Below are 26,450 nucleotides of genomic sequence, written 5' to 3' on the forward strand. Positions count from 1 at the left end.
GTGGCAGCCCCGGACCCGCACTACTTGTCAGGAGAGATGTCACCTCCCCCCAATATGTGGCTAGAGAGGGGCAATGCCAGAGCATGTGCCAAATGTCCGCGCCTAGCAGGTCACATCTGGGACAGGTGGTGGTGTTGATCATGAAGTACCTGTTGATTCTGTCTGGTGCTAAATATGCCTGGTGTAGTATGTACAACTGAATGGTCCGGAAGCGGGAGTTGCGTGGGATATTGACGGGGCTAGCTAGAACCAGGTTCCATTCCTTGTCCGTCCAATCCCTCCCTCGGTGGCTGCCCATTTGTCCCGTATCGATTGTGTGGACCGTTGCGTGTGCATGAGGAGGGCCTGCGCCAGCCAGCGGATGATATGGGAGCCGTTGCCCATGACGTGTAGGTATTGCATTAGGTGGTGTATTTGCGGCTCTTCCTGGATATCTCCCCAGGACTCCGTGTATGCCCGCAGTATAGACGCATGGAACAGGAATTGCCCCGCTGGTAGACCCGTGCCCTCCGTCAGTTCCTCAAATGGGAGCATGGCTCCATCTGCATAGAGGTCGCCCATAGTCTCCACCCCAGCCGCAGTCCAGCTCTCTAGTATGCGTGGTGTCACTGTTCCGCCCCTCCGGGGGGTGCCCATCGGGGGGAGCGCAGGGGCATATGGCCTGACTTCCTGGGTCAATTTTAGGCTACGGATGAAGCATTTACGGGCCACAGCTACGTGCAGGGGTAGAGGGCGGGGTCCCTTAGTCAGGGGATGGAACCAAGTGCATATTTGCGTGTGGGTCCATTGGTAGGCAGCGGTAGCCGTGTCGTCTAGGTGCGAGCCGCTAAGCCAGTGTGTCACCCATTGCAGCTGTGCAGCCAGGTAATACAGCTCCATGTTAGGGACTGCCAGCCCTCCCTCAGCAGTCGGGGAGTAGAGTTTCGCCAGGGCCACACGGGGGCGCCCAGTGTTCCAGATCAGGTTACGGATCATTGATTCCAGGTCACAGAATATTTTTGTGGGGACATACAGTGGGATGTTTGCGAAGTGATATAGTAGCCTGGGCAATGCTATCATTTTGGATAGTGCAATCCTGCTGGGCACATTCAGTGGCAGAGTCTTCCAGAAGGCCATCTGGGCTCGCAACGAGGATATTGCGCGCACCAGGTTTCCCTCCAGTATGTCCTGCGTGTCTCTGTATATGTGCATTCCAAGGTACTTAAAGGTGGTAGGATACCATGTGAGTCGAACACCTCCGAGGCTCACGTCACATTCCTGCATGTCCGGATTGAACGAATACACTCCGGACTTTGTCCAGTTGACCTTAAGACCCGATACCTCTTCGAATGTCTGGAAAATTTCTGACAGTGCGCCCGGCACGGCGGTAAGGTCTCGTACATACAGTAGCAGGTCATCCGCGTAAAGCGAAACTATATGCGCACCGTCAGCTAGCGGGATCCCCCATCCTGCTCCCCTTTCCCGCAACAGCGCCGCCAGGGACTCAATGGCCAGAGAGAAGAGAAGGGGTGACAGGGGGCAACCCTGTCGGGTGCCTCTACGCACCTGCACCGCCTCCGAGAGCAGCCTGCCCGTCCTCACCCGTACACTGGGTCGCTGTTAAAGTAGTCCGACCATGTCCGCGTAGGCATCACCCATGCCAAATCTGTCCAGTACTGCCCCCAGATAGGGCCACTCTACGGAGTCAAAGGCCTTCTCATGGTCTAAGACTAGACACCCCGATCTCGGCCAGTGCAACGTGGCGGCTTCCTGTACACGGAAGAGGCGGCGTATATTGCGGGAAGTGCTCCTCGCTGGCATAAAACCATTCTGGTCATCATGGACTAGGTTTGGGACTCTAAGGCTAAGCGTCGGGCCAATAAAGTGGTGAACATTTTATAGTCGGTGTTCAACATGGCTAATGGCCTGTAGGACCCCATGCATGTTTCTTCCCTGCCGGGTTTCAAAAGCGAAACCAGGTTGGCTTCATTAAGCATGTCCGGGAGCGCCGAGTCTTCTATTGCGGCGTTATATACTTTGAGCAGCTCTGGGATCAGCGTACCCGAACATGCCTTGAAAAATTCGGCAGGTAAGCCATCTGGGCCAGGGGATTTGCCATTGGAGAGGGCGGAAATAGCCTCACGCATTTCCTCCTGCGTGAATGGTGCCCCTAGGTCCCCCCGCTGCGTGTCCGTAAGGGAAGGCATTTGTATGTTTGCTAGGTACTCTATTATGGACGCCGATGAGACCCTCAGTTGTGACCGGTATAGGGCCTGGTAGTGACGTACAAAGGCTTGGTGTATTTTACTCTGAGTGTACACTACCTCTCCCTCGGCCGTTCGGATGGCGGACACCGGCTCTGTGCGGTTCTCTTGTCTGACTAGCCAGGCCAGCAGCCTCCCGGGCTTGTCGCTGTGCTGGTGTACGCGCGACGAGTGTGCTGCATAATTGATGTGTCGCAATCGTTCCAGTAATGTCGTGTGTTCCACTCGGGCCTCGTTTAGTTGGTCGCCTGTCCCTGCCAGTGCTTCCTGCTCCCAACGGAGCAAGTCCGCCTCCACCCAGCGCAGGTCAGCTTCTAGTTTTTTCTGCATGTTCCCCTGTGTGCCCAGGCAATGCCCCCGTATCACCACCTTGAAGGCGTCCCACTCAACCTGTGGGGAGGACGCTGTGCCCGAGTTGTCTGTGAAGTATTGTGCTACACAAGCCTGCAGGGAGTCTCGAAAGGGGGCATCCAGCAATAGGGCTGGTTGTAAACGCCATGTGGGGATGGGCAGGTGTGGGCGCTCCCAAGCCAATTGCCGCGTGTGTGGATTGTGATCCGAGTGTGTTCGGCCAAGGTATTGAGAATCTGTGACGTGAGGCAACAGTTCTGGTGACACCATGTACCTGTCTAGGCGGACATGTAACGCGTGCACTCCTGAGTAGTAAGAGTATATTTTGGTGTTAGGATTGTGGGCACGCCATGCATCTTTTAAATCCCACTGTGCCGCCCACTGAGTAAGTGCCCTCATGGCTCCCAGAGATGTTGCGTCCGGCCTGGGTGGGGCCGAGCGGTCCAGCGTGGGATCCAGCACTGTGTTGTAATCCCCCTCCCCAGTACCCAGGGGACACCATGCCAGGGCGCCAACTTCTCTGAAATGCGTGCTAGGAAGCCTCCCTGGTCCGTGTTCGGAGAGTAAACGGACGCCAGAACTACAGGTTGCCCATCCATGCGGCCTTTCACCAACACATACCTTCCCTCTGGGTCTGTGAGGACATCTGTCATCGTAAAGGGAGTACCCGGTTTCACCCACAGTAGCGCCCCACGGGCAAATGAGGAGTACTCCGTGGCATACAGTTGCCCCCTCCATCTACGACGCAGTGCGGCCACCTCCGCCCCGTTCAAGTGTGTTTCTTGCAGGAGTGCAATGTGTATCTGGTGCCTTTTCAAGTAGGAATATATTGATAACGGCGCGCTGGTGTGTGCATGCCTCTAATGTTCCAGGTGCATATTGTTATCTTAGACATTCTAGCAGTGTAAATTCCCCCCCACCATAGCCACGAACAGCAGCCCAACACAGGCCCATTGCATCCCCTTTTCCAGCTCTCCCACGACCACCCTCCCCAATACACTCAGCAAAGTTCAGGAAGACATTAAAGGGGGGAAAACAAAGAACAACAATAACCAACTGTGGGTGAACCCCACTAGAATACCAAAAGGGCAGTGGCGAAACGGGCCACCGTCCATACTCTCGATTAAGAGGGACAACCTTTCAAGTCTAGGGGGTATCGTGCGCTAAGCACAGTCCTGGCGGTTCAGATGGTTAGTCAAAGAAGGAGATCAAGATCCTTCCCCGGGCCATATGGGATAGGTAACTGGCAGCCAATGTCAGTGCCCCGGAATGTGGCGCCACTTGTCCCGTGAGGGGCCCCGTTCCAGCCAGCCACAGCAGGGGGAGGAGAAAAGGGGGTAGGGTACATTTCCCGTGCCCCTGGCAGTAATGGTTCCCCATTTGCTGGGGCCTGCAGTCAGAGGGGGCAGGGGAGGAGCACAGGCCAAAAGACAACCCCTCCACCACCATGTCCTGCTCGCATCAGCACCATTGGGGCAGTACTCACTGTGCCAGTAATCCACCGTCCAGCTAGCAGGCAGGGGGGGGGGGAGAAGATTTCCCCGGCAGCTTCGGGCATCAGCCGCACCTCAGCGTCCAGTCAGCTCCCGCCGTCATCCCCCCCACCGTGGCGGGTTTCTCACAGATGACTCGTACGCTGTCAATGAAACAAATCAGCCGCCTGCGGTGTGACGTCCGGTAGGTCCACCGAGATCTGAGAGTCTGGAATCCCATATACAGCTTCATCATCATCACTAGGGACCGCCTGTTGGCCGTCATCCAGGACAGCTTCCGAGGATGGCGAATTACTCAATTGGGAGACTCTCCGGAGTGCATCCTGTTGTTCCTGAAGCATTTGGTCTGCCGGCGGAGAGTGTCGTGACAATTCCTCCGGGCGTTGGGTCTGCTGTACTCTGTTTCTGCGGCGGAGCCGCGGCCCGCTTGATCGCGGCCTCGCCTCATAGCCCTAGGCCTGTCTGGGTGCCGTGTCCGTGCCCCCATCCAGCCACTCACTGACCTCTTCGGGAGTTTTGAAGAAGTAGGTCTTGTCCTGTGCCACCACTCTCAGTTTTGCAGGAAAGAGCAGGGAATATTTAAGGCCTGCGGTGCGGAGCCGTCGCTTCACCTCCATGAAGTTGTGCCTTTGACGTTGCACTTGGACAGTGTATTCCGGGAAGAACATTATTGTTGCATTGTCTATTCGAATCTCGCCGAGACGTCTAGTTTCTCGCAGCACCGTGTCCCGGTCCCTGTAGTTCAGTATCTTGAAGAGCAGCGGCCTCGGATTGGCGCCGGTAGTGTGGGGCCTCGTTGGTACTCGGTGTGCCCGCTCCACTACGAAGTAGGGCGAAAGCGTGCCTTCGGGTAATAGGTTCCTGAGCCAGTCTTCCACACGTTGGGCAGGTTGATTCCCTTCCCATTTTTCCGGGACCCCCACGAGCCTGATGTTGTTGCGTCTCGCCCTCCCTTCCGCATCCTCGGCACGGTCCTCCAGGAACTCCACTCTGTTCAGGAGATCCTGCACTTGCCTGTCCGTCTGGGTGACTTTGGGTTCGAGCTCCTTCACAGCACCCTCCAGAGTCTTGGTCCGATCAGACAGTTTCCTGTGGTCTTCCCTCAGGTGGGTCAGATCTATGGCGACACTGTCTATTTTGGACTCCAGGGAGGTTCTGGTCAGTTGGAGCGACTGTTCCATGCGCTCCATAGCTGCTAGCACGCTGTCCAGCCTTGCGGTCACTTGGTCGGCGGCCATTTTGTTCAGCAACTTGTCCGTCTTACCCTTCGGCAGGGCACCTCCAGTCCCGGTGCGGGTCCGCACCCCTCCGGACATGCGCGGAATCGCCCGGACAGCAGCTCCCCCACCTGGGTCTCGTCAGCAGCGCCTCCAGGATCACTCCACTGCCAGGCGGGAGGTCCGTCAGCCAGCAGCCGTTCCGTCGGCCGGGGCCGTCGCCGTTGTGGTGGGGGAGGTCCTTCAAGCGGGTCCTCGCCTCCTTCCGATGTAGGATCTCCGTGCTGTCCCAGGTGCAGCGGGGAACCGGGGGACAAGGCGGCGCGTGGGCCCACAGGGTCCGAGTTCCGTGGGCAGGAAGGTAAGGCAAGTCCGACAGCCAGGGCCAGGCCCAGGCCGCGGCCCCTCGCGTGCCCCCGCCCACCCGCCGGGCAGCCACTACCCCCGCAGGCGAGTCCGGTGCAGAGCGGGCTATTATGGGCCTCCGCCACAGGAAGACGGACAGGCTGCCGAGGATTGTGGCGTGGCGGTCAAGATGAGGAGCCGGGTAGCCTCTCCACCAGCAGAGAGTGCGTGACGCAGTGAGCGAGCCAATCCAGCGAGTTCCAGGCGGCTTCTCTGCGCGGGTCCCGGTGTCCGTCACGGGTTCCCCGCTGCAGTCGCCGCCCGCCGCAGCAACGCAGGCAGGCGCGGAAGGGACTCACCGGGCGACTCCGGTCTCTCTGCTACATCCGGAAGAGGAGTCCCGTCGGCTGGTTCCGCCACTGCACCGGTGCCTCGCTGGTAGTGTCCCCTGAGTCGTGTCCGCGCCGGGCGCACTGCCAAGCGGGCTCGCCCCACGCACGGATCACCTGGTGCGTGGCGGCCGCGATGTTAGGACCGGGTGTCCGCTCCTTCCTCAGTCCGGGCCCCCCGCAGGCGCCCAGAAGCCAGGCGATGCGAGGTCAGGGCCGCCAGAGGGTGTACACGGCTCAGCGGCAGCCGACCAGGGGGCCGCATTCAGTACAGCGGGAATCGCCAGTTGGGGCCTGGGTGCTGGGCCCGAGCCGCGTCCTCACCTAGTTTCCCCTCCGGCCGGGAGGCAGCAGGTCCCGCAGAAGGGTCGCAGGATAGGCCGGTGCCGACCGTGTCGGAGCTCCGACTTCAAAGTCGGCCAGAGTGCCGAAAATTGCCCCAGGGAGGTCCGCCTGCAGTTTCGGGCGGCTGCGATGAAGTTTGGCGGAGAATCGGCTCAGGGAAGGGGAGCTTAACACGGAGCTCTACCCTATTGCGACCTCCGCCATTGCGTGCTTAGCCACGCCCCATGAAACATATTGACACTTGTTCGTATTACTTCTTATGTTTACTTTGACGATGTTGTTTACTTGTTACAGTGTTCAGGCTTTTGCCAACTGTTTTCTTCAGAGGTAGTAGCAGGAAAAGGGGTGGAAAGAACGGGTCAGGTGCTAGGGTAGTACATTTGTTAAAGTAACTTCCACTGGCCTTCCGCCCCTAGACATCTTATTAGTAAAATGCTCATGGATGCTCTAACCCTTAAAGGCCTTGTCCTTTCTACTTTTGAGTCATTCTCAGTCTTTTTATTTCAGTAATTTTTTATTGAAAAAAGATATATTTACATGGAGCATAACATATACATGGGAGGAAGAAGAGAAAAAGAAGGGGAAAGAAAGGAGAAAAAGTAACGCCCGGGGGGGGAGGGATGCTGGTCTAATTCACGTTCAGCGTTTCAGTCTTATTGGCGTTAGTCCAACCGCCAGTCGTTCGAGCTCGACCTTGTCGTTTGGATCCTCCGTCTCCTTATCTTGCATCGATTGTCACTCTTGATCCCCAGCCCCGACCGTGGGTAGGAAAGAGAGAGAGAAAGGAGCAGCGCAGGATTTTTTGGGGGTTTGCACTATGAGGTGGGCTGAGTGCTGGTGGCACCTGTAGGTTTGGGTACCTGGCTGTGTTGCCTATGGGGGTATGTGCGAGGATAGGTAGTTGTCTAGGGACTCCCACATGTTTGACTGTCTATGTGTCTTTGGTGAGTGTTTTGCTGTTATGGTGTCCGCCCCTCTCAGGAATGTGACCCAGTTGAACCATGTTCTAGACGTGGCTTTCCCTGTGTCTTTCTAATTGTTCAATACTGTTTTGACCGCTGCTGTCAGCAGCAGGTCGATGAGGTCTTTGTCTTCTTTGGTTGTGATTGAAGGAGACGTGAACCACATTGCTAGGTTGTAAAAATCCAGTTGTATGGCGGCCCCAGTGATGTCGTTTATCTTTGTCTCAATTATGTTCCAGAACTTCCTAACCTTGGTGCAGCGAAAGAGCAGGTGTGCAAGATCCCTCCTTTTGTTTGTTGCAATTCCAGCAGGAATCGCTGTCGCGGATTCCTACGGAGGCTAGGCGGGCGGGGGTCCAGTATGCCTTGTGTATCAGCCAGAATTTGGTCTGGTCTAGAGTCGCCGTCACCTTTTTCCTTGATGTGGATCTCCATAGATCAGCCTTCTCTTCCTCGCTTAGCACCCTTCCCCCTAGTGAAGTCATTCTCAGTCTTAAATGGTTTGGGGCTTTCGTGGAAGTTGTGTGAGGAAATCCATCTTCAGTGGACCTTGACCTAGGTGGGTGGCACAGTAGTTTTTGTGCTTGTTTGATATTACGGAAAGCCTACCCATGATGGTGTTAAAGTATTGTCCACCCTGTTGTCGTTACAGATCACTGTTACTTGGCCGATATACCCCCCAACATGTCTCTGTGCCATGTACTTGCTAAGTTGCCATTTGGAACAAGCTACTTGTGTAATGGGAGTTTCGTTTGTGTTTTTAACTCTAGCCTTGTTGCCAGAAGAGAGAAGGGTCTATGAAAATAGCATTTCACTAGATTGCCTCAATCTATCCCAGCTTTGAAATCCTGCCGTTCAGTTGGTTTTCCTTTAAAGAACAAAAACAAGTCTCAAAAGTGTGACCTTTGTTAGGCACGCAACTTTGCTGTAAAGCATAAACTTAAGTAATTTCTTCCTCCTAGTGTGTGCTTTCCAGAAACAGAATATTAATTTAGGATGAGAAAATATTTGATGTTTGTTGAGTAATGTCTACATTTGTTTCTTGGAGTCGTTGCTAAGTGTTCAATACATACATGCCGCCTATCTTGACTTTCTTTGTGTAAACATGATTTATAGTGTTTCTCATCTGGGGCAGTAGCTTTCCTATTGTGAAATACCTGTGTGGTTACGCCTGGAAACTGTTCAGTACAAACATTGCTGTGATTTAACAAGCAAGCACTAATATAGGCAATTAATTAACATTCAAATGGTGTGTGGAATATTGTTCTTTGTTAAAAAAAATGTATTGGCTCAATACATTTTCAGTGGAGATACAGCTAACTCTTTCGAACTTTATAATGTTGCAAAGCATTACCAGACTGAAAGCACAGAAAAGGAGGAAGGAAAAGACTAGGGGGCGGGCCTTCTTACCATACTCATCCATGATTCCTATTGGCATCAAAATGACTGCCGAATTCATGCTGTTCAGAAAGAAATTGAAGACCCATCTCTTTCCAAACCCTATCACCTCACCTGTTAGGGGGTACCATCTCTGTGCCACGTAAAAACGTAAAAATTACCGGGGCACTCTTTTGTTAAGTGCTCATTTGCTTCCCAGATAGGTTTAAGCTACATAACTACTCGTAAACAGATGCATTCATGCAATCTGATAGAGACTTCTAGCTGCAGATTCGTTACAGTAGAATTTTCTTCAGACATTAGACTCGATCCCGAAATTTTTGTGAGCTACCCCTACGTGCCGGGAAGGTGGTGTTATTCGGCTCTGCATGACGCCGTGACATATGTGATGTGCGCAGTGCCAATATAGGCGCCACCCCATCGCACTGACGTCCGTTCCTTTTGTTTCCTTTCCACACCAATAAACACAGATCTTCAGAGAGCTACCCCAAGTCACTTTTTGACCTTCTTTTTTCGTTTCTGTGTCAATGCGTTTTGAAACTTGTCTCCTGGTGTGGTAGGGATGTTGCCGAGGAAGGCTGTATTCAAGCCCTGCTGTGCCTGTCATTGGCAAATGTCAGTGATGGACCCGCATCTCTTCTGTCTCAGTTGTCTGGACCCGAAAGTCCCACTTCAAATTTCTTGCCATGCAACTAAAGGCCTTGAGGGAGCAATCCCTGAAGCTCCTTGCCACTCGATGTGCTACACCGCGACGTTCTCTATCACAGTTGAGAGGAAGGTCCCAGGATCAGTCACATTGCCATAGCTCTTCGTCGCAGACAAAGTTGTCCCACTCGGTAAGTCCCACAGAAAGAAGAGCAAGAAGTCGAAGAGGTCTTCGACTTCACCACCTCAGTCAAAAGTCATCTGACGAGACAAAGGAGCCTTGTCACTCAAGACTTGGCTCTGCTGTTGAGCCTGTGCGACCTCCGTTCCTCCCTGAGTTTCCAGGACCTGGAGCGACCCCCACCCAACTCTGAGAATTCTATGAGGCCACACACCTCATATTTGGACGGCCCATCCCCGCTGGTGCCTAGGTCTCAGAGGAGGCCTGAGCTCTCTTCCAGGCTATGGCGAGACCCAACTAAGTTCACAATCAGATGTGGGCTGGACACAACCAACTCGCTAGGGAGAGCAGTTTCTTTGTTGGTGGACTTAGGGCACCATGTCTGGCTGAGGACAACTGGCTTTACAGGGGATGTCCATGCTTCACATTTCGACATGCCCTTTGATGGCTCCCATCTCTTTTCGGAAAGAAAACTGACTCGGCGCCGGAGCACTTCAAGGACAGCAGAGCTACGGCCAGGTCCTTGTGTCTTTCCATGGCCCCCGGTCAACCTCAGCCCACCATTGCTTCTTTTGTGGCCATGGAAGGGGCTTCCAGCCACGTCTTTACCCACCCAGCAACCAGGGCCCACAAGCTTCCCAGCCCCTGCGTGGCCAAGGCTGCGGCATCCACTGACCTCGTAGGTCAGGCATCCAGAGGTCGGCCCAGTCCACCAGCCCCCTGGCAGCCGCAGCCTCCAAACCCTTATAGTTTGCTCGCATACCATCATGGGCACCCAGTGGGCGCCAGGATCCACTGTCGCCTGAACCACTGGCTGTCTATAGCATCAGACCAATGGGTTTTACAGATTTTCAGAAGGGGCTACTCCCTCCCATTTGTGACTACCCCTCCACCCATTTTTTTTTTTTGTAAAACATGTTTATTGGCATTTTAGATTATTACATACATCACATCTTTCATTGCCAATGGTTTTGGTGTACTAGTGATCCCGCACAGGGACATAATACTGTACCATAAGAGCATATGGTTTGAAGGTTGTTGAGCCCTTTCGCTCAGTCTATTAATTGGCGATAACCCTCACAGGTCTGTTTCCATTTACAGGTAACCGGTACAAAAAGGGGTGGTGATGGACGGAGCATCTGAACCAATCAAACACTCACACCCAGTCAACAGATCTGGGTTTAATCCATCACTGTTCTTTAGCCCACTCTGCCACCCCAGTTCAGACATGGCCATATGCAAATCAGTCTGACCCTGTGCCTCATGGGAACAGTCCAGCCCGAACTGCCTAGCCATGCCTTCCCTGGACCGGATACAAGCTTCCTAGGACCGGTTTATGGCATTACAGCCGTCTTCAGCCAGGCTTGCTTGAATCCAGTGGCAAAGTGAGCAAGGCACTCCCGTCTGAGCATACCCTGCCAATTTATGGCGAACAAAGCGGTACATATACAGGTAACCTTCACACATGTCACTTGCTACGCTGGGGGTGTGAGGTGCATTGTCTCCCCGCACATGGGCTCATAGGGGTTTTGAAATATCAGCATTATTCTAACCATGAAGACTACCCCTCCACCCATGCCACCTACTTACGACAGGCTCATTGTAGGACACAAGCACTTTCTTTATTCCCTGCTACCCTTTGGCCTTACCAGCACCTCTCGGGTGGCCACCAAGGTGAATGTGTTGGTTGAGGCTCATCTGCGGAGGTCAGTGGTGGCAGTCTTCTTGACAACTGGCTGTTAAAGTCAGGTTCATCCCAGGCAGTCGTCTCCCACCTCCAGAATAAGTGTGGCTCAATGGTTAGAGCGGCAGACCCTGATGCAGAGGTCTAACCCGGGACCAGGGTTCAATTCCCCGCCTCTTGGGCTCAAAATTCCACGGACCTGATAATTCTCGCCTCGGTGCCTATTCTAATCATAGAGTCCCACTCTGCAACTCTGGGCAATAGCTTGCTTAATCTCCACAACGGCCCCCACAACGCTAAGGATGCCTGGCCTTCACCCTGGGGGTGCCCAGGAGTGGACGCCTCACAGGGAAAGCCAGGACGGGTTCCACAGCGGTATTCGTACAAGCGCCTTGAGACCCTTGTGGGTGAGTAGTGCGCTATACAAGTATCAATTTACAATTTACAATTATAGATGCCATCCCTCCACCCTATTCCGTACCCCATTTTATATTCAAACCCTCCCCACCCATTTCGCCATCCCTTCACTTCCCCTCCCCTGCCATTTCTTCTTCTTCTATTTCTTCTTTGTTCTCTTGCCGTCTCTCTTCTGTCTATCCTTTCATCTCTCTTCCTCATTTCCGACCCACACCTTGATACTACTCTGGGGTAACCCTAGTGCTCTTTAATATGCCCTACCCTCATAACACCTATCTCGCTCTCTCTCGCTCACTCGCTCTCTCTCGCTCACATAAGATTCAAGACACTCTGGATTATTTCCATTTTGTCTTGTTACATTACGTCACTCCGACTCCACGGTACCACTGCTACATAGTACATGGCGATGTACTTTATTTGAACTTCCATACCCCAGCATGCAAATGTTTCTCTCTGACCTGGGCTAAGTCTAGAATTCTTGTCTTCTAAAACATTCAATAAAAATGATTATGAAATGGAAATAAAAGCAAACTTAGCTTGACAGCAACAATTAACTACCTCAGTTGGACATTACCTTATTTGAATTGCGCAATAACATTACATTGCACACATTTACATTTACTTGCATTACATAATTTGATATTTGTAGGAACAGCGAGTTTGGTATTTTCCTAGAACCACACAATTTACAGTCAAATGTTGGGGCAGGATTAGCTATATGGTTGGCAAGACGTCACAGTGAAGGAAAGTCTTAGTTGCAACTGTACAATGAAACCCTGATTAGTAGACGTTGTACACACAGGTATGATCAATTTGTGAAGACGAGGAGTGTTTATACACAAGCAGAAATAGGGACTATCACACTGGACTTCTGTCAGATTGTTCTCCTTTCCGAACACGTTTAATGCATCTTATTCAGTAGAAAAATGTATTGGCTTTTCTCCTTAGGGTCAGATCCTTAAAACATTCCTAGGAAAGGGTAAGCAAGCGTGAACACTTGTCTCTAAAGAAATGTGGTAGCAATTCAGACCCTTTCCTGGGCACTCCATATTGCTCCTCCCTCCCTCACGTCTCTCTCCCTCGTACACTGCTTCTCGCTTTCCATTGTCCACCCCATACACTCATTATGTTTATTCTTTCCCTTACCTAAAGCTAGTCCTCTGTTGCTGCCCACGCCCACTCGCATCCCCCATTCACTCCTCCACCTTTCACAATCCATATACAAGAATATTTAGTTTTTTTGTTTTTTTCGAAGGGCCCAGCAGCTGCTATTTGCTGCCGGGCAACTCTATCAGCAAAGCACTTTTGCCCAAGTAGATACTTACATTTTTTTTTCTTGTATTTGCACTCCAAGTGCCGTCTGTCATCTTGGATCAGTAAACAATCAAAAAAGAAAAATGGCGCCAGTGTAATTCCATATTCGTGCTCATACGTGGTGATGCTGCACAGAATCTTCTAAGCACATTGTCCAAGTTAGTAGGTCAAAAAGGAGAGACCTATTGCCTTTGCCAATACTTGTTATTATTTGTAGTGTGCAATTTAGTTCACAATGATCCCCATCACAGCAAGACTGGAAGCCAATAACAGCCCTGGACAGCTTCACACTGCTAGGCTGCCTACTGCATCAAGCAGGCATTTCGAGGGAATGTTTGCATTTATGGTGTCCCTCTACAAGTACATTTTGAATATAAAATGGACTAAAATGCTGCATTTGTCCATCACGATCTATCACAGTATCTAGGAGCATTATTCCTCTGCAGCGGCAGCACCAGACCACCGGAAATCAAACTACCTTTCCTATGTCACTGTCCTGTTGTGTCCCCTGCATTCTGTTTTCAGTGGAACTAGGAAACGAAGGTAATTAAAAGCTTTGTGCTTCGAAAATGGTCACTTAAACTATACAGTGAAACGCACCATGTGGCACTAGATGCCACATGTGTAAGGTGACTTTGGTTGTTCTGATTAATGTTTTTATGCTTTCCGTTCTATTTGATAAGTCATTTATAGCGTTAATCTGTGATTCAGAAAGACATTTCAGGATGCCATTGAAACAATTTTAGTTGGTGAATGGAGTGGTTTCTAGGTGAAATTGGAAAATTGGCTAGGCCTCCTAGATGCATATTTATTGATCCTATTGTTTAACCTTGTGCATCATTTTGGTGCTATTTTCCTAGTCAACTCCAGCAAGCTGCCGTTGTAGTTTGAATTTATAGCACCTGGCATTCATAATTTATGTAAATCGGGTAAACCAGACCATCAGGTTAATAAGATCAAAACCTCTGTTAGGGTTCGCATCTCTAACAGCACCAATATTGCTGGACTTGAAGTTCAAAACCTACCAATGGAAAGTATACAAAACCAAGACTATGGAATGACCTCTCTTTACAACTAAAACTAGATACTGCGTTTTAGTAATTCTTAAAAGATCTCAAGCCATGCACTTCTTTTCCACCCTTTAATGTTTAAAAGGACCAATAGTCTTCTCGCTAGCTCTCTTTGCACTGCTTGTTGTACCAAGCCCTCTCCAAGCTTGGTAAATTTCTTTGCATGCACTTTATAACCTAGTGTGTGAGGTAAGCTTCCTGTTGTTAGGCACACAGCTCTAGTGGCCCTGGGTGTCAGCTCCACACTTTGTGAGAATTGTGACTAGCAATTCAGTGCCCAGACCTGGATCCTCTTTGTTGAGCTGACCATTTCAGCTCTTTCCTTTGGTTTCAACACACGTTGCTTTACTGTCTAATGTGTACTAGGAAATGTCTTCCACCTGGGAGTACCCATAGGACCGATGACATTTTATGTTCTTTGCACTTCTTTCCAAGCTCAGTGATGGGATGGAATGGCTGGGGCATGTGTATGTCTATATACCTCTATATCTATCTTTACAAAGCTTGAAATTAATTATATCTGATAGTATTTTTTAAATGTTTTATTGCAATTTTAAACTATACAGTCTCCAACATAGAAGACAAAATTACACTCCATATCTCGCTTTTTTAACATGCACAAACCATTTATTTTCTTGCATAACTTCCATTTATTCTTACTCATGTTTTTCATTATTCACCAGGTGTGGTTGAGCCACCCTATGTGAGAACCCTGTATTTTCCATATTTGTCACTTGAATGTTATATGCTAGTCTTTGTATTACTTTTCCTCAGCTCCGTTCAGCGTATATTTCAAATTGTCTGTCATAACTCTCCATGTATCTTTCTCCTAATTCCTCCATATTTACTGATGTTTCTGCAGGCACCACGACCTTCATAAATATCTTTTTTGGTGGTCTGACACTAGTCCATGACTTTTACCCCTTGTGATACTATTGGTGGTTCCTCCATTCACCAATTTTTCACTCTGTCTTTTTCATCTGCGAACCCCTGATTAACGAATAGTTTCTGACATGTAGTGAAGTACGTCTCCTCCCAAACGCCTAACAGCATCATCAGTGGTGTATTTCGTAGGGTTACTCCTATCACCTGTGAAGTCTAGCTTTAATCGATGTCTAATAATGTTGAAACACTGGACATTCCCAGATAAACTGAAAAAAAGGTGTCCACCCTGTCACATGTGTACACGTGTAGTTTGATCTATTCTACCAGTTCTGTGTAGCATTTCCTGAGTGTATATCTTTTTTTGTTTTTGAAAGAGGTTTTAAGCAAATTCACTGAACACTTTGTTTCTTTTCCAGGGCCTATTCATTCTCATTGAACATCCCGAAAGGGGTGACTCAAAATCCCCCAGAGAGTTGTCTCTGTGTCCCATGAGCACACCAGAGGACCTCGGATCAGGGAGCAACACTGAACTGGAGTCCGGACTTCGACTTCGTAAGGGACACATGCCCGTTGATTTGCTGGGGACAGAACCCAACGATGAGCAGTGCAGTGAGCTGGGGCCCCTCTTAGTGGACCCCCCTGCAGTTCAAGAAGACGTAAGTTCAGTACAATTCAAAGCTTCATGATGCATAATGTGTATGTATGCAGCAAAATGCATAGTAAGTTAATGATGTGTCAAATGCATTGTGCTATGTTCGTTTAAATTGCTGTACATGCTCTACAGTCTACTAGGCCTTCAGATATGTCCCCTGGACCAAGATGGCCTGCTCACTCATGTTTAATGCTGTGACAGGTAGGTTTCTCCATTGTTTGGAGCCTGCTTGACAGAGAGGTCGGGAGGTGCCCTGGAAGCTTGTCTTGTGTACCCAACAGTGCTTTTGGGGTAAACCCTCTGCCACTTATTCTTGCTTGTCGATCCTTGAAGATTATCCATTTCTCAAGTTCTTGTGGGTCTTGAGAAGCGCAAATGTAATAGCACTGCGCTAATTGTGAGATCTATCGTTTCAAGTTTAGAACACCTAAAAATTGTATACTTTCTAGGTAACTAGTCTTGCGTTTGTTTAAATCGGTCATTGGGTGTAACTCTCCAGTAAAGCAGTTACTTATTTGTGTGTGTACAGGTAATTAAATTGGACTCATGGCATTCTGTGATGTAAATGAACAAGCACATTTTAATTTGACTGTTTAAAGGGCTAAACTCCTGATTAACAATAGTAATATAGAATGAAACCCGAAGTGTATTAATAATCCATATTTTGCACTAGTTGATATGCCTCTGCCTTGCATTGTGTACCGTTCGGGGCTGGGAAGGATGGCTAGAGTACAATCTTAAAATAGCTTTCTTCGTCCTTGGAGGCATTACAATACTTATCGAGGTCTTTTGTTGTTGTCACAATAATGATGTTTTTATAATGATGTGCACGTTACTCTTAGCTCCATCTCTCTCTCGTTCTCCCGCTATAAGAACTTGCAGTGCTTAGCCATAGGATAGGCAACTATAAATGCAGCTTTTTTCAAAAGTAAATAAATATTTAAAAAAAGCTGTGGGCAGTGCATGCTTGCTCCCTCTTGTCTTCTCACCAACCTTAGTTTCATGGATTCCAAATACTATTATGAGAGGTGGGTGCTTTGTAATTTGTCAGCAGATGCTCTCACCTGGGACCCAACTGTTTTGGAGAGCTCGTTATGTTTTAGGTTTTGCCTGCACAGCGCTTGCACTGTGCTTGAGATATCTATTGTTTTTAATATAAACTCAAAAAGGACTTGCATCCTGCCTCCTCTCTTTCCTGGCTTTTCATTGGTTCCTGTGCGTGGGACTTACCTTTCCTCTATTTCTATTGGCTGTAGCATATTTTCTTGCATTAACCAATGCTTGTTCCTTATCTGCTTCTCATCAGTTTCCCACCGCTGAAATTCTGTTAACGTATAACAACAATGGTCCCGTCGGGTTCGAACAAGCTTCTTACCACATTTTACTGAATAATTAACACTTAATTTCTTTCCCAAAGGGTCAATCAGAGCAAGAAGCCAAAAGTCAAAAATCTATTAAATAAACAAATCCAAACAATATCCGGTATATCAGGCTATTTTATACGAATTATTTGCATTCACAAATACCCTATTTGCATTGAAAAACAATTTGTACTATTGGAAAAACGGAGCATCAGTTGTGAGAACAGTGAAGTACAAGTGCTCAGTGACGTATCGTGCAGTGATAGACTCATGACTTTATATACAGTGGGGATGGGAGGGGAGATTTTTGGTCAGTCAAATCTTCATTAAATAGTTTATGCTGTGGGCCACATCCGTTGGCTGCTCCACAGAGTCTCTAAGGCTGATCCAAATATTTTTCGTCGACGTTTCAACCCGGTTATGGCCCTATTTGTGACTCACCGCGGGTCTTCATCAGGACTGTGGGGCAGGGAAGGGTTGAGTCTGGTAGGCCGCCTGTTTGGACAAGATTTGAATTCATCAGTATTGGATTTTTGTTGTAAGTGTATATTGCTTGACAAGGAAAGCGTTCACTTCAGGGTGGCCACGGCGGGTCCTCCCAGGGTGTTAACCGGTTCCCTCGTCTGTAAGAAGGTCAGGGGTATGAATTCCTCCATTGTTGCCCATCACTCACCTGCTGTCACTTAGTTTGATACAGCAAGCTTCAAATTCGAAATCAATCTGATGATCACAATAAGGAGTCAATCTGCGGGAGAGAAATGCCCTCTATTAGTGAGTTCCCATCACCATTTGGACGTGGGTACTTTCTGCTTGCATCTATGACCGATGTTAACTTAACGTATATTACATCGAGTGGGTACACTAGCGCTGCTGCGAGACACCCATCTGCTTTGGCATTATAACGTCTATGAGCTTCGAAGTTAAGATACAGTTACTCCCATATATCGAGAAACATTGGTATTATAACGTGTATGGGCTTCGAAGTTAAGTTGCCGTTACTCCCATGTATCGAGAAACCTAGGCGTGTCAGCATAATAAGGGCCACATGGATCGGAAGACTGCAATCTGTGCTTACCTTTTCCAGTCAAGTTGTTTGAAAGAGAAGCGCCGGGTTTCTCCTCGCCGTGCGCCTCTGCCGGTTCTCCTTGCAAAAGTGAGATCGCGGTGCTGTTCCCGGCCAGTATTAACTGGTTCGGGGAGCACGAGGACGTGCCGTGATCGATGCGCTCCGGTTGCTAGGCAATCCTCGGTTATGGAGCTCGGCGTGATCGTGCATTTTGTAGTTTGGAACACTTCCAGAGAGGCTGGAAATTGCGGTGCTTCATTAGCTTGTTCTGCACGAAACAGGCATGTTTAAGTATACAACGAATATACGATGCAGTGCGCTCAGTTTGTGAGTGTGGCATGGTGACTTGACATTTCATAATTGTGCGACGATATTCATAGTTGGAACACCCCTAACACAAAATTTGTGTGCTCTAGTGTCCGCCTTGTAGTTTGAGACACTTGCATTGAGGCTAGAATGGTTCAATCACATATTCTGCACGAATCAGGCATGTTTAAGTTTACAACGAATACATGAGGCAAAAAATATACGAGTCAGTGTGTTCAGTTTGTGCATGTGGCATGCTGACTTGACATTTCATCATAGTGCTCAGTTTATGCAAGTTGCAAAGTGACTTGGTATATCATCATGTTGCGTCAATGTTCATATTCACATTATACTTAACAGAAAATTCTAGTTACACTTGTGCTACAGTGGAAGACATGAATCAGTAATGTGTCATTGGTATTATTCCACCACAACTAGGATTGCCACTACGTTTCATGATACATATATACTATACTATTATATTTTCAACGACAGTGTAGACGTTTTAGTGTCAGTGTATTTACAAATTGAAGTGAGGATAAAATCATCTGGACATGTATGTACATTTTAACCCCGTATTGCGACGGTGCCACATACAGGCTAACTTGGGAATGTATTGCAGCTGTCCCATCCAAATTATGTCAATGTATACCTGGCACAGGGGATCACGGTTGTTATATACAAATGGTATGGATCATTACATGATTACAGTGTTCATTAAAAAGCATGAGATGGTGTATTTACATATGACCGTGAAAATAAAATCTTCTGGAGATCTGTGTCTATTTCATGAGCATTCTCAGGTGACAGGGAGGATAGTGTAGTCGACCCTACATCTATCCCGTCTGTTTCTCCGTTTCTTCCTTCTCGTTAAGCCCTTCCTGCACTGAGTTAAGAAGGTGAATCCACCTGCCCTCCTTGTAGTTGAGAGACTTCGTGATAGAACCTCCCCTGGCATTGGGGATGATCTTCTCTACTTCTAGCCAGCCTCCTCAGGTGTGTGATTGTATGTGTTGTAGTGTTCTACTAAGGGGGCTCCTATTGTTCTGCACCTGATCCTGCTCATGTGCTCTAAAATCCTCATTTTTACTCTGTGTTGTCTGTCCGATGTATACTCGTGGGCAGGGGCAGAAAATGGCGTAGATTACACATGTACTGTTGCAGTTTGTGAATGTGTGAGTTGAAATGTTCTGTTATGAGTGAAGTCAATCCCTTCCAGGCAAAAATCACAGGCCTTACAACCATCACATTTGCGGTGTCCAATAACTGGCGGGAGTCCCATGAGATTTCTCAGGTCTGGTTCTTTCGGTAGTTCCAGAAATGCTTTTACCACAGTGTCCTTCACGTTCTTACCCCTTTTGAAGGCAAAAAGGGGTTGTTGTTCCGTCCGTAGTTCCCCTGCCACCAAATTCCAATATTTGCATATGATTTTCTTAATATCGTTACTCTTGGTGTTGAATATTGTAACACATACAATCTTGTCTGTCTCCCTAGTTTTTTCCTTGGTCGTGAGTAGCTGGTCACGATGGCAGTACCATGCTCGTTTTTTGGCTCGTTTCAGAGGCCTTTAGGGTAACCCCTTTCCCGTAGGTGTATTGCCAGTACCTCTGATTCCTTAAAGAAATCTTTCCTTTGTGAGTAGTTTCTTCTTAATCTTGGATACTGCCCATACGGCAAGTTGTCCCTCAAATTGCGGGAGTGATGTGAACTGTACATCAACAGGGTGTTCCTCTCCATAGGTTTTCCATACAAGTCGCAATACAGCTGTCCCCCCTCCGCCCTGAAGGTGAGGTCCAGGAAATTAATAGATACACTGCTGTAGGCCAGTGTGAATTGTAGGTCACTGTTCCTGCTGTTTAGCCACACATGGAATTCCATCAAGTCACTCTCTGTTCCTGACCAAATCATTATAACATCATCGATGTATCTTTTCCAGATTTCAGTTTTACTGAGGTATGGGTTCAGTTGGTTGTACAGGTGTTCCTCCTCACAGCTGTCCATAAACAGATTCGCTAGACTTGGGGGATATGTAGCGCCCATGGCCACCCCCTTGCATTGGTAGTAAAACTGTCTCTTAAATATGAAGTAGTTCCTTTTCATAGCAGTTTCCTGAAGTGAGATCACAAAGGTAGTTGGGATCCAGTAGGGTCTCGATCTTAATTCCAATGTGTTCCTGATCACATCCACTGCTTCATCTTGAGGGATAGATGTATCTAAAGAGCACACATCAAGGGTGACCTTATTTGGTTTCTTCCATCAAAGGGTTGGCCTTCTAACAATTGTATTATGTGTATACTATCCCTTACATACGATTTAGTTTCAGGGACCCAGGGTTGGAGAAAATAATCAATAAATTAGTTAAGTGGTTCCAAGACCGATCCGCACACCGATATTATGGGTCTCCCCGGTGGTTTCTCCAATCTTTTATGCACCTTAGGTAGCGTGTAGAGGGTCCGGATCCTTGGTTCACATTGGTTCAGGAAGTCGCGCTACTGTTGACTGAGGTAACCCTCCTCCTTTCCTCTTTTTGTGGTATCCTCTATATGCTGCTTGATGTCTTGTGTGGGGTCTTTCCCAATTTTTCGGTAGCTCTCCTGGGCCTGTAGTTGCTGTTCGATCTCCCAGACGTAGTCCTCAACGTTCTGTACCACGATCGCTCCCCCTTTGTCCTCAGCTTTGATCACTATGGATTCATTCTTACCAAGTGTAGTCAAAGCCAATTTTTCAGTCTTAGTGGTGTTGTACCTGATATATTTCCTATCATCAAGTAGCTGCATGGTATCCTCTAAAACAATCTTTTCAAAAGCCAGTATTCTGTCTGACATCATGAATGCTGTTGGTGTGAATGTAGATGGTGGTCTAAAGGTGGTTGCAGCTTGTGAAGGTGAGAAAGTGTTTTTGGAGAAATAATATTTAAGTCTTATCTTCCGGAAGAAGCGCTGTAGTTCAAGTTTTACTTGAAACGAATCTGGTTTAGAAGTCGGTACAAAGGATAACCTCTAGGATAGGATATTCTTCTCTGCGGGTGTCCGTAATTAGATAGATTGATTATGGGATCAAGGGCATCAATTGTTATTGCAGTCTGGTGTCCTGGAGAGCGGTATTTCTAGCTCTCAAAGCTTTCTTTCCAGCGATAGAGTCCAACTCAGTCCTAGTTCAGACGGACAATACGACCACCATGTTCTATCTGAACAAACAAGGAGGCACGCGGTCTTGCACACTCTCCTGAGAAGCTCAAACCATCTGGCACTGGCTTCTCTCTCGAGGCCTCTCCGTAATGGCAGTGCACCTTCCAGGCGAATTGAACGTAAAAGCAGACGCACTCAGCAGGCACTTCGAAGATCCGCCAGACTGGGTGCTAAACGACAAAGTGGTAGAAGAGCTTTTTCGTTGCTGGGGTCATCCAGCCATAGACTTGTTTGCAGACGACGAAAACGCCAAATGCCACGCCTTCGCGTCCAGGTTCCACCGGCCAGGGACGCAGGGGAATGCTCTCCTGATGGATTGGTCGGGAACATTTGCTTACGCATTTCATCCCCTGGCTCTGATTCCGAAGGTAGTCTCCAAGCTCCTCAGGTCGGACATGGAGATGATCTTGATAGCTCCGGATTGGCCACGGCAGTGGTGGCACCCGGACCTTCTGCATCTGTCTGTGTGTCCACACAAACGACTTCCTTGCAGGCCAGACCTGTTGAGCAAGATGAACGGGAGGATACTGCATCCCAACCTCCCATCACTGAACCTAACAGCATGGCACCTGAGGTCCTGCAATATGGACATCTGAACTTGCCTCCCGAATGCATGAACATTTTATAGGAGGCTAAGAGGCCTTCCACGAGAGCGTCCTATGCGTTCAAGTGGAAAAGGTTTTTCTTATGGTGCAGGGAACATCACCTGGATCCTACTAAAGGGCAGGAGGAGGTAATTCTGCCATACCTCCTTTCCTTGGCAACTTCTGGATTGAAATATGCTTCCATTAGAGTGCATCTGTCAGCTATAGTAGCGTACAGGAAATCGCCTCATCAGATTTCTTTCTTTCAGGTTCCGGTGGGTAAGGACTTCCTCCAGGGGTTGAAAAAAGTCTATCCCCCTGTGCGAAATCCTTCTCCTCCTTGGGAATTGAACCTGGTTCTATCCAGGTTAATGTCACCTCCTTTTGAACCTATCCACAAGGCTTCTTTGCAACATCTATCTTGGAAAGCAGCCTTTTTAGTGGCAATCACATCAGCGCGCAGAGTAAGCGAGATACAAGCGCTTAGTGCGAAGGAACCATATACTGTTTTCCACCACAATAGGGTGGTCCTGAGGGCTCACCCATCCTTCTTGCCAAAGGTGGTTTCTGATTTTCATATAAATCAGTCCATCTCCCTCCTTTTTTTCCAAATCCAGCGACCCCAGCAGAGCGGTCATTGCACTCCTTGGATTTGAAGAGAGTGCTCAAGTTCTATTTGGAAAAAACCAAGGGAATCAGGAAGTCGGATCAGCTGTTCGTGAACTATGGTTCGATGAGAACAGGTTTTCCAGCGGCCAAGAGGTCCATCTCTAGATGGATTGTCTCCTGCATTAAATTGGCCTACCAGCTTGCAGGCAAGCCTTTATTGGTGTCACCCAGAGCGCATTCTACCAGAAGGAAAGCGGCCACAGTGGCTTTCTTGCACGACATTCCAATGTCAGAAATATTCAAGGCTGCAACCTGGAAATCAGTTCATACCTTTACGAGGCATTACTGTCCAGAATCTGATTCCAGGGCCGATACTCAAGTAGGACAAGCCTCTCTGAGGAATCTATTTGGGTAGCCTGCGGCCTGTACGAGCTTAGTTGTTACTAGGCTTATTATGGTTATTACTGTATTGTTACTCCTTTGCCCGCAGGGAGATGAGGTGAGGCTCGCTATTCTATTCTAATGCATATGACTATTGATACTTACCTGTAATCCTAGTTCTCTTCCAGGGGTATCCTCATCAAAGTCATAAGCAACCCTCCCGCCTCCCCGGGCAAAGGACATTCTTTAATAAGGAGATATTGTTAACCTATTTGTTACTGGGTTTTTTCAGTCTCCGAAAAGAACAACTGACCTAACTGTAACCCCTGAGGCATGCTGGGATACTGGGGGTCATGGGTGCCTTAAAGGCACAGTGTCAGTTTATTCCTATGCAGCTACGGGTTAGCTTTTCAGTCTTTTTAGACTGTGTGTTTGCAATGCAGCCTGGGAGCTTACTATGCTTCCAGTGAGTTATGAGAATTTCTACTGCTTTCTGAGCATTAAAACAGTTTCTAAACAATCTTAGGTGTTGTTTCTCATGTTTCTAATGCTTATTATTCATGTATGGTGGAAATTCTTCACAGCACATTTCAGCTCTGATGTTATTTGGCTGCTATTGCATGTTTATATATATATATGTGTGTATATATATATATGTGTATATATATATATATATATATATATATATTTTTATCCAAATGCCCTTACGCTCAGGCGGGCACTCGACGTTGTCCATACACTTTGCAGTGTTCTCCACCTCGTAGCAGCTCGCATTCTGTTCTCCTCATATTTCTTATGCCCGACACGTTTCGAGGCAATCGCGCCTCTTCCTCATGGGCTTGTGAGCTTGGCAAAAAGGCACGATATTTTCATCACCTGTTAGTTTTGCTTTATTTAAATGAGACAGCCTTTCGTGGGTGTGGCTTACTTAGTCTGATGTTACATTGCATGATGGATTTTGCAGTTCATTTAAGGTGAATTTGTAGTACTTCCCTGTAGTAGGTTTTGTGCCTTCAAGACGATTTACAGCTTGTCTTTTCTCCTTTAGTAGGACGGAATTTCCAGAAAAGCGGGCTTGTTTTTGCTTATGGACGACGTGCCGAATGAAAAGGAATTGGTATCCTTTCAGCCAATTGAAATGGTGCTCAGCCTGTTACCGCGGCTCGGGCAGCCGCGTTGAAATGTTTTTATCCAAATGCCCTTACGCTCAGGCGGGCACTCGACGTTGTCCATACACTTTGCAGTGTTCTCCACCTCGTAGCAGCTCGCATTCTGTTCTCCTCATATTTCTTATGCCCGACGCGTTTCGAGGCAATCGCGCCTCTTCCTCATGGGCTTGTGAGCTTGGCAAAAAGGCACGATATTTTCATCACCTGTTAGTTTTGCTTTATTTAAATGAGACAGCCTTTCGTGGGTGTGGCTTACTTAGTCTGATGTTACATTGCATGATGGATTTTGCAGTTCATTTAAGGTGAATTTGTAGTACTTCCCTGTAGTAGGTTTTGTGCCTTCAAGACGATTTACAGCTTGTCTTTTCTCCTTTAGTAGGACGGAATTTCCAGAAAAGCGGGCTTGTTTTTGCTTATGGACGACGTGCCGAATGAAAAGGAATTGGTATCCTTTCAGCCTTTCAGTCAATTGAAATGGTGCTCAGCCTGTTACCGCGGCTCGGGCAGCCGCGTTGAAATGTTTTTATCCAAATGCCCTTACGCTCAGGCGGGCACTCGACGTTGTCCATACACTTTGCAGTGTTCTCCACCTCGTAGCAGCTCGCATTCTGTTCTCCTCATATTTCTTATGCCCGACGCGTTTCAAGGCAATCGCGCCTCTTCCTCATGGGCTTGTGAGCTTGGCAAAAAGGCACGATATTTTCATCACCTGTTAGTTTTGCTTTATTTAAATGAGACAGCCTTTCGTGGGTGTGGCTTACTTAGTCTGATGTTACATTGCATGATGGATTTTGCTGTAAATCGTCTTGAAGGCACAAAACCTACTACAGGGAAGTACTACAAATTCACCTTAAATGAACTGCATAATCCATCATGCAATGTAACATCAGACTAAGTAAGCCACACCCACGAAAGGCTGTCTCATTTAAATAAAGCAAAACTAACAGGTGATGAAAATATCGTGCCTTTTTGCCAAGCTCACAAGCCCATGAGGAAGAGGCGCGATTGCCTCGAAACGCGTCGGGCATAAGAAATATGAGGAGAACAGAATGCGAGCTGCTACGAGGTGGAGAACACTGCAAAGTGTATGGACAACGTCGAGTGCCCGCCTGAGCGTAAGGGCATTTGGATAAAAATATATATATATATATATATATATATATATATATATATATATATATATATATGTGGGGCACATATAATATAGTGTTTCCGGGGTCCCGCGCATGGGCGGGAATATTCTAATGCTTATGACTTTGATGAGGATACCCCTGGAAGAGAACTAGGATTACAGGTAAGTAACTAATCCTTTATGAATACATGTTTAAGGTATTATATTCGTAGTACCTTATACGAGGGACATTACAGCATAATGTGTGTCTGTTTGTTGGCCTAAGTAATTGACAGCAGCACTTTGACAAGCTTGTAACACCACTTGAACAGTGTTGATTAGTTTGTACCCCGATCCGGAATACTGAGACAATGCGGTGCAAGTGAGGATTAAGTATTTTCATCAGAAAGTTGGTTGTACCTCGCTTTATAATTATGGATCAAGGATTTGTTTCAGTAAAGCGTTTGTCATCCGTGAGCAACACATTGAAAATCTGCGGTTTCAATTGCTTTATCATACAACCTTATGATAACCGAGTAAAATGGCCTAACGGTTAAAATACAAACCGTGGATTAACCAAAAAGGCTTAGGTTTTGCTGTGTCCTAAGAGCAAACTTTGTTTTATTGTTGGATAAATACATCACACGGCCTACAGGAATCCTTCAGAGTGTGGGCTCTTCCTGAGCTTTAAAAACTGTGGCTTTCTTTAGAACTAGACCTGGAAAGTCATAAGTGGGAATTGGGAGAACTTCTGTCACCTAAGACCTACCAACTATGCCTTCAGTTGAGCACTTACTGAATATCCTCCATACTGACAATTAAAGACATTGCAGTCGATGCCTTAGAAAATGCCTACTGCACATGGTAGTTAATAGTTAGCCATAAGTATTGATACATTGTCACTCCCTTCAGATTTAGGCCATTGATTTTCCAGTTAATTAAATGACAATTTTGCAACAGCCAAATCGCATTACCTTTATTTTGGTGGTGTTAAAACTTAATGACTTCACTGGCTTAACATTTAACATTTAAAACGTACTGACTTATAATAATAAATAAATGTATAAAGCGCATGGTTACACGG

The 26,450-nt window shown here is 47.7% G+C and overlaps 1 protein-coding gene across 4 annotated transcripts in view; it reads left to right on the top strand.

Moving 5' to 3' along the window:
• LOC147733966 (adiponectin receptor protein 2-like) overlaps nt 1-26,450 on the top strand; it is a 489,190-nt gene that overhangs the window by 228,493 nt on the left and 234,247 nt on the right. For all 4 annotated transcript variants that reach the window (XM_086952872.1, XM_086952869.1, XM_086952871.1 and 1 more), the window contains exon 2: nt 15,356-15,595. In XM_086952872.1, coding sequence (XP_086808998.1) covers nt 15,428-15,595 — 168 coding nt within the window. In that variant the 5' untranslated portion in view covers nt 15,356-15,427. The remainder of the gene's footprint in view (nt 1-15,355; nt 15,596-26,450) is intronic.

The sequence above is a fragment of the Lissotriton vulgaris genome, chromosome 1_2 (assembly GCF_964263255.1).
Source record: "Lissotriton vulgaris chromosome 1_2, aLisVul1.2, whole genome shotgun sequence".
In the NCBI taxonomy this organism is placed as follows: Eukaryota; Metazoa; Chordata; class Amphibia; order Caudata; family Salamandridae; genus Lissotriton; species Lissotriton vulgaris.